Source organism: Schistocerca serialis, chromosome 3 (genome assembly GCF_023864345.2).
Source record: "Schistocerca serialis cubense isolate TAMUIC-IGC-003099 chromosome 3, iqSchSeri2.2, whole genome shotgun sequence".
NCBI lineage: Eukaryota > Metazoa > Arthropoda > Insecta > Orthoptera > Acrididae > Schistocerca > Schistocerca serialis.
The window spans coordinates 277,279,874-277,292,055 of record NC_064640.1 but is presented as its reverse complement, the minus strand read 5'-3'; the positions used below and the strand labels follow the sequence as shown (position 1 = coordinate 277,292,055).

General features: G+C 40.1%; 1 protein-coding gene across 1 annotated transcript in view; it reads right to left on the bottom strand.

Annotated features, from left to right (window-relative positions):
• Nucleotides 1–12,182, bottom strand: part of LOC126470057 (1,4-alpha-glucan-branching enzyme) — a 107,664-nt gene that overhangs the window by 34,137 nt on the left and 61,345 nt on the right. The window contains exons 10-12 of the mRNA XM_050097562.1: nucleotides 8,282–8,491; nucleotides 2,481–2,652; nucleotides 2,193–2,377 (exon numbers count right to left, since the gene is read on the bottom strand). Of these exons, the coding sequence (XP_049953519.1) occupies nucleotides 2,193–2,377; nucleotides 2,481–2,652; nucleotides 8,282–8,491 (567 nt within the window). The remainder of the gene's footprint in view (nucleotides 1–2,192; nucleotides 2,378–2,480; nucleotides 2,653–8,281; nucleotides 8,492–12,182) is intronic.

Genomic DNA, 12,182 nt, shown 5'->3' with positions numbered 1-12,182 from the left:
ATAACAACCTTCAATCAAAATATGCTTTGGAACACAATCCTCAGTATGTGCATTATAGCTTAGCTTATACTGCTAGTATCTTCTTACATCAGTGTCCGAGCTCTTTAATGATTTGTTTGTCACTTATCACCCTCGAACTATGAGTTACACCAATTTCTTACCTCTACCAATTAAATTTTTATATCTTATCATTAAACGCTAATTTCAAAACATGTCAAGTAACTTATTTCTCATGACAAGTTTTGATTAACTCATGTTCATCAGGCCAAAATGTGAAGAGAAAGCAGCACGTACAGCATCTTTACATTTTGCACAGCTGACTGCTTAATACCAAGTACTACTTCACCAATGCTGCCACCTCATAACATTTTGGTCTGAAGAGGGCTTAATTAAAACCAATTATCAGAAATAAATAAATTAAAAAAAACCTTTGACTGTTTGAAGATCAGTTTTTCATGATTAGTAACCAAAAGATCCATGTACGCTGTGGTCTAAAATTATTGCTATCATTAAATAATCTACTTGTAACATGATTTTAAATATTGAAAAGGAAACAGAAAGGGATACTTTATGAAAAAAATGAATGAGTTATCTATAATTATATAAAGACAGCAGTCACATGTTGACATGCACATAATATTAGGTTTTCAAAACTGTAACAATATGAAACACTTTATGAGAAAATACACTCCTGGAAATTGAAATAAGAACACCATGAATTCATTGTCCCAGGAAGGGGAAACTTTATTGACACATTCCTGGGGTCAGATACATCACATGATCACACTGACAGAACCACAGGCACATAGACACAGGCAACAGAGCATGCACAATGTCGGCACTAGTACAGTGTATATCCACCTTTCGCAGCAATGCAGGCTGCTATTCTCCCATGGAGACGATCGTAGAGATGCTGGATGTAGTCCTGTGGAACGGCTTGCCATGCCATTTCCACCTGGCGCCTCAGTTGGACCAGCGTTCGTGCTGGACGTGCAGACCACGTGAGACGACGCTTCATCCAGTCCCAAACATGCTCAATGGGGGACAGATCCGGAGATCTTGCTGGCCAGGGTAGTTGACTTACACCTTCTAGAGCACGTTGGGTGGCACGGGATACATGCGGACGTGCATTGTCCTGTTGGAACAGCAAGTTCCCTTGCCGGTCTAGGAATGGTAGAACGACGGGTTCGATGACGGTTTGGATGTACCGTGCACTATTCAGTGTCCCCTCGACGATCACCAGTGGTGTACGGCCAGTGTAGGAGATCGCTCCCCACACCATGATGCCGGGTGTTGGCCCTGTGTGCCTCGGTCGTATGCAGTCCTGATTGTGGCGCTCACCTGCACGGCGCCAAACACGCATACGACCATCATTGGCACCAAGGCAGAAGCGACTCTCATCGCTGAAGACAACACGTCTCCATTCGTCCCTCCATTCACGCCTGTCGAGACACCACTGGAGGCGGGCTGCACGATGTTGGGGCGTGAGCGGAAGATGGCCTAACGGTGTGCGGGACCGTAGCCCAGCTTCATGGAGACGGTTGCGAATGGTCCTCGCCGATACCCCAGGAGCAACAGTGTCCCTAATTTGCTGGGAAGTGGCGGTGCGGTCCCCTACGGCACTGCGTAGGATCCTACGGTCTTGGCGTGCATCCGTGCGTCGCTGCGGTCCGGTCCCAGGTCGACGGGCACGTGCACCTTCCGCCGACCACTGGCGACAACATCGATGTACTGTGGAGACCTCACGCCCCACGTGTTGAGCAATTCGGCGGTACGTCCACCCGGCCTCCCGCATGCCCACTATACGCCCTCGCTCAAAGTCCGTCAACTGCACATATGGTTCACGTCCACGCTGTCGCGGCATGCTACCAGTGTTAAAGACTGCGATGGAGCTCCGTATGCCACGGCAAACTGGCTGACACTGACGGCGGCGGTGCACAAATGCTGCGCAGCTAGCGCCATTCGACGGCCAACACCGCGGTTCCTGGTGTGTCCGCTGTGCCGTGCGTGTGATCATTGCTTGTACAGCCCTCTCGCAGTGTCCGGAGCAAGTATGGTGGGTCTGACACACCGGTGTCAATGTGTTCTTTTTTCCATTTCCAGGAGTGTATTTGTGTGCACTATGTAATAAGGCTGCATACAGAGTGTGCTTAGCAAATAAGAGCCTGAGACAAACACGTAAATAAACTCACATAATCTTTGTGAAGCCACCCAAACCTTTCTTCAGCTGCATTCATTGCTACATCAAAATTGTTCAGGAATTTGTACTTAAGAAGCTCATCATCAACGAGATGCCACTGCCGGCGTGCATAATGGTAAGAGTCATTATTCCCAGCACGAGGGAAATCCAACCATTCAGGGTGTCCGAACTCGTTACCTTGAAAGTGTAAACAAATAAATTAACACAAACAAACCACTAATGATTGTTTAAGGGCTTCAATAAGAATGGCACTATAGCAGTTAAAATGGTAACAACAAACCAATAAAATTCAAATAAGCTTCTCCACCAAGTCCATGTGTTATTAGCCTGATCATTTTGTGCAAGGCTAGTCCTCTGTCAATGACAGGTGTGGGCTCCGAAAGTACTGACATGTGTGTATACATTTCTTTGTCCATTAGCCAAAATGCAAGTGTTTTATCACCTACAAGGGCCTGAAAAGGAGAAACAATTTTATGCAGAGTTACACATTGGTGTATAAACATATGTTAATATGTAAGATAAACCGACGACAGAATATTCTGTACAAAATATTGGTATCTTCAGGTACTGTTGAAAGCATCGGTGCATAGCACAGTCATTAGTTAACCATAAATATCAGGAGGTAGTAAAAAGTTTATTAGTAGTGAAGTACACATTAATTTAGAAATACTCGATTATCAGATCAATACAGGGTGTTACTGAGCACGAATACAAACCGTTTCTGAATTTTCCAGAACATTCTTGAATTTACAGTGGCAAGTTATATTATTTAATAGTGATGGGCTATGAAAAATGGACTTTGACACCACACACTTAGGAACAGCCCCCTGTGCCAAGACCATTTTCTCTTAATCACAGGTTTCCTGACTTAATAGAAAAGTAATAGCACCTTGTTTTCTTTTCAACTTAATCCATGGATGAGTCAGCAACACACTGCACTCTGCTCTCATCATTAGTTTTTATCTGATGCTACCAGCCCATCACCAGCTGTCTTCTCCTTGATTCTGTTCACTGCATCATCAATACAGTGAGACCACTCTAATAACCAGTCAACCTCTACTTAATAGCCACTTTATTCACTTTTGTATGCAAACATTGCAGAAGCATGACAAAAATCAGAGACGTAAAATTCATGTACCCAAAATCCCAAAATCAGCACTCTATGGACTCCAGTGTACAGTGATGAGAGCCCTCATTCACCAAGGTGACAAGTTATGGAACAGCGATATACACATGTACAGACAGCAGCAATATCACGTACACAAAGTGTAAAAGGGCAGTGCATTACCAGAGGTGTCATTTGTACTCAAATGATTCCATGTGAAAAGGTTTCTGGCATGATTATGGCCAGATGATGGGAATTAACAGACTTTGAATGTGGAATGATATTTGGAGCTAGCCACACAGGACATTACATGTTGGAAATTGTTAGGCAATTTCATATCCTGAGATCTGCAATGTCAAGAGTGTGATGAGAACACCAAATTTCATACATCACCTCTCATAAAGGACAACACAGTGGCTGAAGGCCTTCATTTAAAGACCAAGAGCAGTGATGTTTGTGTAGAGTTGTCAGTGCTAACAGACACTCAATAACCACAGAACTCAATGTGGAACATATGATTAACATATCCATTAGGAAAGTGCAGCAGAACTTGGCATTAATGGGCTATGGTAGCAGACGACTAATGCAAGTGCCTTGCTAACAGCATGACATCGCCTGTAATGCCTCTCCTGGGCTCGAGACCATATTGGTTGGACCCTAGATGACTGAAAAAACTGTGGCCTGGTTCCAATTTCAGCTGGTAAGAGCTGATAGCAGGGTTCGAGTTTGGCGCAGACCCCAAAAAGCTATGGGATCAAGTTGTCAACAAGGCACTGTGCAAGCTGGTGCTGGCACCATAATGGTGTGGGCTCTGTTTACATGAAATGGACTGGGTCCTCTCGTTCAACTTAATTGATTATTGACTGGAAATGATTATGTTCGGCTAATTGGAGACCATCTGTTCCAAAACAATTATGGAATTTTTATGGACAATGCGCCATATCACTGGGCCAGAATTCTTTGTGATTTGTTTGAAGAACATTCTGGACAAATTGAACATATGATTAGGCCACCCAGATTCCCGGGCACGAATCTCATTGAACATTTATGTGACATAATTGAGAAGTCAGTTTGTGCACAAAAACATGCAGTGGCAACACTTTCACAATTACGGATGGTTACAGAGGCAGCATGGCTCAATATTTCTGCAGGGGGACTTCCAACGACTTGCTGAGTCCATGCCATGTCAAGTTGCTGCACTACGCTGAGCAAAATGAGATCTGACATGATATTAGGAGGTATGCCATGACTTTTGTCATCTCAGTGTATGTTGTAGCACTGAATAAAATAGGACCTTAACATCATCCTGTGGAATTAGTTTTTAAGATCTATCAGGATCTCAAGATCAGCTGTATAGATAACTAGAGCAGCACTGGAAGTCAAGTTGCTAACCACAGAAAACAAACATTATTTTCAATAAGTGGCACCTGAGATAAATGAACTGGCCATGACACAGCATTCACAAAGAAGTCCTCTCAGACATTCCTTATAGCCAATGTACAACACTATTAAGATGAATACATGAGGCTATATTATTTTAATGAGGCAGTGGACCCCATTAGGATTATTTGCACTTCCTAGCAGCCATGACTGCTCATGACGATAATATTCCAATCATGACAGGTTTTTTTTTTTCGAGTATGAAGCTGGATAACATACTTCAATAGGCCGAGTGCTCTTCAGTGGTGTTTCATACGTGTTTGTCCATCATGGAGTATTCTCCTGTGCTATTCCATGCACATTTATCCAAATTCAAGTGAGACACATTATATGCATCAAGCCTTTTCATTTGGAATTAGGGAAGATGCAAGCAAACTACATCACAACAGGTGCTGGGGAACTGTTGAGTGGAGGGGAGGGAGGGAGGGAGGGAGGGAGGGAGGGAGACTCCTTTAGCAAGCAGTGCTCCAAAACTGTACAGAACTGCCCCTCTTGTAGGTGAGTGTCTATCTTTCAGTGTTGACACTTTTTTAATCTCTTGCTGAGCATATGGCTTATTAGGTTTCCTCTGCTGAAGTCTTACATGCAACATTATACTGGCACTGGAGGCCACATGCACTACAGTTTCACAATACATAAAATCAGAGTTACAAAGTTCACTCACTTGCCCTGTCCAAAACGGTATCCTTGGTTTCAATTGGGCAAAAAGATCAGGTCTGCAAGTAATAGACAACAGCCACTCCACAACTCTGCTTGAAATAATATTCAAGCTGCTTCTATGAAAGACCAGTTTTTTAAAGGGAAGCAAATCATCACAGTAGAATGTAAGCAGGTCTAAGCATTACTAATTATTTTCAGCGATTGTCCTCCCAAATTGTCAACAACAGTAGGCAAGGAAACTATTGAGATTACCTGGACAGTGCTATTTCGCAGTTTCAGCTCTTGGTAGTAATTCCACAGTGGGGTACTTGACCAACAAGTGTGTGGAAATTATGCTCTACTTGTTTGCTACAACAGTAGCAATGTACTGTCGAAGTAGTGAAATCTGAATGGGCTGAAAAGGCACTCTAGCTTCTAGAAATCTGTATGTGGCTTCCAGAAGCCTATCATTACACATCCTTCTCTCTCTCTACTTACTGTGATGTCATACAGCACTGAAAACTAATGAACTGTTCTGACCAGTAAAAGTCCCAAGTCAGCTGTTTATACATACACATCATTTACAAAATTGATATCAGATATGTCATCTTAATTGAAAAAGGAGACAAAAAAAATGTATTCATATACAAAGCAATATTACCTCATGAGGTCTAGGTTAACATGATGTGTTGTCAGTTTTGATAAGTAGTCTACAGTGCTTCACATCTTCAATTATTTTAAGAAAGTCTTTATGAGTTCTGATTAACTAACTTTTGGTGCTTTAGAGAAATGTACACAAGTTCTGATTCTTTAGTTTTTTTTAATGACTAGGACCTCATTGGATAATAGCCTTTCTCATTTATCTTTTTACTACTTCTAATGTATTCTATGTATGTATAAATTATGCCAATTTGGGATACTTCTCATGTTATTCAATAATAAAACTGACAGCAGCACTGTAGTTGACATCAGAATGTTGATACCTGTATTAAACTGGATTACTTTAAAGGCAATCACAAACTGATTACTTGTCTCTACTCTTGTGCACTGTTGTAGTGGTGTGTTTCACCAGTTAGTGCTCACCTTGTAAACCACCTACACATCAGTCAAAAAGCAAAGCAGTGAAAGTAAAAACAAGAATGGCCCGTACTGAAGAAATTTATGCAACTATCAATTATGATTCTTCAGTCTTATGCACACATCAATATCATACATTTTTTTATCCAAAGTTCCACTGTCAGTACTAGGGTCACTCACTCTGGAGTGACTAGGTAAGGTTTGTCTATTTAGGAATGGTATTCCCCATGTAGGCCCAAGAACTTTAATCAGTAGTGATGATGATGATGACGATTATTGTGGTTGCTGTTGTATGGGACCAAACTGAGAGCTCGTCTGATAGCTCAGATGGTAGAGTGTTAGGCCTTTCATCAACAGTGACAACAGACATCTTTATGACTTCACAACAAATTTCACTAATTGTGCATTCACACATTATTTTTTCAAAGTAATAGAATCACTCACTTCAAAATTGTGTTACTTAACTCTGACAGTTTATATGTTCCTTAAACCAACTGATATATTCCTTGAACCAAATAATTACTTTTGACACTTTTTGTTAATCATCATCAAAACCTCAACTACAGCAGCTAACCCAAATGTGACATGGCCCTGGCCATGTTGAAGAAACTAAGAGAGAAGGTAGTACACAAGTGATAAGGAAGTAAACTGATAGTCAAAAACTAGTTATACATGTATCAATGAGTAAAGGTAACCCCAATTATGGAGTGATGAGGTAAGAAAATTAAGGGGGACATATTAATTGTGTATGAGGAATAAGAATGTGGAGAAGAAATGTGTGTACATATGTACAGCTTTAACAAAAATATAGTATAGGTTTATAGCTGAGAAACAAATGAACAGAGTTCAGAGCAACTATTTTTCATTTCTACTTTGTAGTCCAATGGTAAATGATAACAGGTCAGTGAAATAGATTCTTTGCACAAAATGATGAATGCATTGAATTAGTTGTCACAGGAGAAGGTACACACTTTATCATGTTTTAAAGTGCTCAAACAGCATTCTGAACAGAAAATCAGAAGTAGAAAAGTTGGAGTGGAAACCTGCAAAATCATCAACAAGCAAAACACAAAGTAGGTATTGGAAACAAACTTTTGAGGTATTAATTTGTTGATATCAGACCTATTTTTCTACATGAGATTTATACTCAGTGAATAACCAATTCACAGCAAATAGACCTATTACATTCACAATCATAAATGCAAAATAAATAATGGAGTGTAGTTTCGCGCGCGCGCGCGCATGTGTATGTGTGTGTGTGTGTGTGTGTGTGTGTGTGTGTGTGTGTGTGTGTGTGTGTGTGTGTGTGTGTGTGTGTGAGGGGGGGGGGGGGGGTAGAAGAGCAGGTAGAGTTGTGCGAGATTAATAGCTTAGTAAATAGTCATCTGCTTCTTTTATCTCTTTGCACCTACAAAACCTGAAATCACTCGACTCATTAGAATGTAAATCACAAAGCTATTTTAATCGAAGTATAACAGCTGAAATTTAACTCCTCAGTAATTGCTTAAAATTAATTTTATGATACAACATATGGTATTGAAAGTTCTGGTAGATTCAAAATAATTTGGGAGTAAAAATAATGCTGAAATATTTTATGCCCAAAATAAAGTAGGACTAAAACAAGTATGTTGACCTTTTGAAAAGAAACACACAGAGAAGGAACCTTACGTTTTGATAGCTTCACTACAAAACCTCATTTAACAAGCAAGTTGAGTGAATGTTTAGCAAGATTATACAAAACCATTACTTATTCTTCAGAAACAAGAAACAACAGTAATATTTTGAATACAGGATAAAGAACACAAGAAAACTTACGTTACCTGGTCATGAGATTCGGCATATGCTACAGCTTTTTCCATCCATCTTCTGTTGGTTAGGGTGTAGACAATTTTACCCATATCCCAGTCCTCATCCTTTATTTCCTTCAAAAGTTTTATCCACATATCGGGTATTGCCATTGCCAAACGGTAGTCAAATCCTAGACCACCTTCACTCACTGGCCGGCAACTTGCTGGCATGCCAGAAACATCCTGAACAATGACAAGAGAGTTTTAATTAAAGATAATGTATGCAAAAATTATGATGCAGACTGTGGGACATGTTTGGCTTCATTAAAAACTCATCACATACTTTGTGATTAATGTTGTAGAAATCACAAATAATGTATTGACAACACTAAAGAGTATGTTCTTTTTAAATGACAACACAATTGTTCATATACTAATTGATCACAAAAGGAACTGTATCAATAGTTGTTCCAGCGTAACATCAGGTGCCAGCATGTCGGCCAAGAACGTTAAAGCAGAGAGGGCTGCGAGATGGCGTCAGCCAATAGTATGCTGATGGATCCCTCTCTAGGATGACACTGAGACAGCAGCGGCATCTAGGCAAAGAGAATATAAGTGCCACACCCTTGACCGTGGCCCGAGTTTAAGTCTAGCCATTTATGAGGTCTACAGCAGTGACTTGTATTGGAATTGTATATACTGATTATTTGCAGTCGCCCATTGCTTGCGAAATCACCGTTGTAAAGTCTCAAAAGTTAAGTATTGTCATTTCTCTTACTGCAATAAAAAGTCATTAATACGAATTGCTTGACTTGTTGTCTAGCGATCCGAGAAGCAGATTCTGAACCCTATATTAGACGAGTGAGCATAGCATAACAGTTGTTGTATAATGAGACTTGAGAAACTAAACAACTTTGCATGTCCCAGATAATGAGGAGACTCATTACATAAATGATAGAAGACAAAGAGTCAAATGTTTCAACAAGTGATTATCACCAAGCTATTTAAGCAACTGTGGCTTTTCCAATTGGAATGATGAAATTCTCAACAGCAACAGCTTTTGAAAAGAACAATACAGTGATATGCTCTTTTATGCTCCCACTGAAATATTTTGCAAAAATTCCTGTGACATACCAAATGTGAGCTGATGTCTGCAGGTACAACGGAGTTTCAGCTTTGTTATATGACGATTAGTTTACACTGCAAAGATGATGACAATGGTAACTTCAAACTTTGCTTGAAGGTCAATACTTTGCTATCACTGCAAAAAATAATCCCCCCAAATAATGACAGGTATGGTATCACTGCACTCTTCTCTTCAAGGACTGCTGAATGTTGTTACAAAGTGTTAGTTCCTGCAGACTAAAACAGTTCACCGGACTAGGGGTCAAACCCAGAACACTGACTTTCACTGGCAAATCTTTTAAAACTGAGCTATCCAGGCATACAACACGAACTGGCATTACTTCACTCCTGCTGGTGCTTCTCTCCTATTTGCAAAAAGGCAAAGTTCCAGTCCAAGTCTCGGTCTGGCACATAATTTTAATCTGCCAGGGAGTTCCAAAACACTGCACATTGTTCACTTACACAGGGAAAAATTATTTTGATGTTCCTGCACATAAAAGTTATGAGCAATAACCATACAGCACACTGGCTACACACACAGTACACTGTGTTCAATTTTAAAACTAAAATCAAACAAAAATAGATTTTTCCCCACCTTCAAGGTGGCAGGACACTGACATGCATGTACACCACAAAAATTAAGTTTTAGAATCAGGAGACTCTCCATATAGTGAGAGAAAAAGTTGGAGAAAATAAGATATCCAAGATTAGGCAGATACTTACCCAGCATCTTATACAAAAGGAGATGAGCATGAGAGTGAATGCAGAATTCAGATGCCATCCAAAGACTTGATTTGAAAACCAGAGAGAACTGTTGATAAATTGGGGTAAAGAAAGAAAAACTAGGAGCAGATCCATAAACAAAAAAAAAAAAAAAACAGGGTAACCAGATAATATTGATATATGGAAAGAACAGGGAAGTAGGCATACTGTAGAAGCAGATAGAGGTAAGTATAAATTGAGGCTGGGTCAGAAACAAACCAAGCTCATGTTACAAAGATAGTCCTCCAAAGGTGGAGTTCAGAGGTACTGCATATTGGAGACACATACCAAATTATGATGAAGCAAGCACCACAAAAAGTAATTTTGTATGATGCTCAGAGAGAGAGAGAGAGAGAGAGAGAGAGAGAGAGAGAGAGAGAGAGAGAGAGAGAGAGAGAGAGAGAAAGTATTTTGCACTTAATCGCTCTCACCGACAGTTCAGCAGTTGTCAATTTAACATTGAAAGCTAAACAGTGGTTTGACACCTGGTGATACACTAACGAGCATGACAATGGGTTGGAGATGAAACAAAAAGAAGACACTGAAAGACTAGCAATAGTATACACAGATAACACATTACAGCCAAACGACCTTCCATACAGAATAAAATGTTTCGGGCACAATATAGTCTTTCAAGTTAGATTTGAAAACCTGCAGTTTATCACTCAGGTTTCTGTGCCCTGGAGAAATCCTATTAAAATTGGAATATGGAAAATAGTGCACACTCTTCTGTACAGTGGTTAAAGAACTGCTCCATATGCAAAAATCATCTTTCTTAAGTGTCCACCAAGTGAACAACACAGTTCCTTTCCACAAACTCCATATTATTAACAATGAGATCTGCAAGGGAGTCTACAAACACAGGGAGGCTGGAACTTTGATATAAATTTACAATCTCCATGCAATTAAAGTATCTCACAGGATCATTCTGACTGCCATTTATAGGTGGTGATGGTGGTTGTGGTCTTCATTCTGAAGACTGATTAATTGCAGCTCTCCATGCTAGTCTATTCTGTGGAAGTCTCTTCATCTCTGCCAAACTACAGCCATTTGGCTCTTCCTATTGTACTCAAGCCTTTGTCTCCCTCTACAACTTTTATCCCTCCCCCACTTTCTTCCACTACCAAATTGACTGTTCCTTGATGCTCAATACGTTACCTATCAACCAAACACTTGTTTTAGACAAGCTGTGCTATAAATTTCTCTTATCCCCAATTTGATTCAGTATCTCCAAATTAATTATTTGATACCCATCTAATCTTCAGTGTGCTTCTGTAGTACCACATTTCAAATGATTCTATTTTCTTCTTGCCTGCACTGCTTATCATGTATGTTTCACTTCCATACAAGACAACACACAAGAAATATACCTTCAGAGAAGCTTCACTGAAGAAAAATGGCATAACTTATCTTGCATATCTGGTGGAATAGTTTTGTCATGACTGGCTTCCCAAGGATCTGAATAATTCTGAGGGAATGTCGTCTACTCCAGGGACATTTTTTCTTTCTTTACTTAAGTCTTTCTGTGCTTAGTTAAAATCTTCTGACAGTATCTTCTCTCATTTCATCTACTCCATCTTCTCTTTTTCTAATACTATCTTCAAGTTTGTTTTCCTTGTAAAGACCCTCTATATATTCCTTACACCTTTCAGCCTTCCTTTCTTTGCTTGGTATGGGCTTGTCATCTGAGCTCTTAATATTGAAGCAGGCGCTTCTCTTGTTCCCAAATGTCTTAATTTTTCTATAGGCTGTATCTACTTTTCCTCTACTCATGCATACTTTTACAGTCCTGTATTTCTCATCCAGCCACTCCCATTCTGCACTTCCTGTTAATATAATCATTTATTAAACATCTGTAGTCCCGTTTGCCTGCTTCATTTTTATACAGTCTGTTTTAGTCAGTTAAATTCCATCTCTCATGCATTATTTAAGGATTTAAACTGGGCCTTGTCTTTAATTCTATTTGGTGCTCTGCTCTGCCTACGTCATTCTCTCTTCTCTTGCGTCCCCCCCCCCCCCCCCTCCCACGTTCAATCAATCGTTGCCT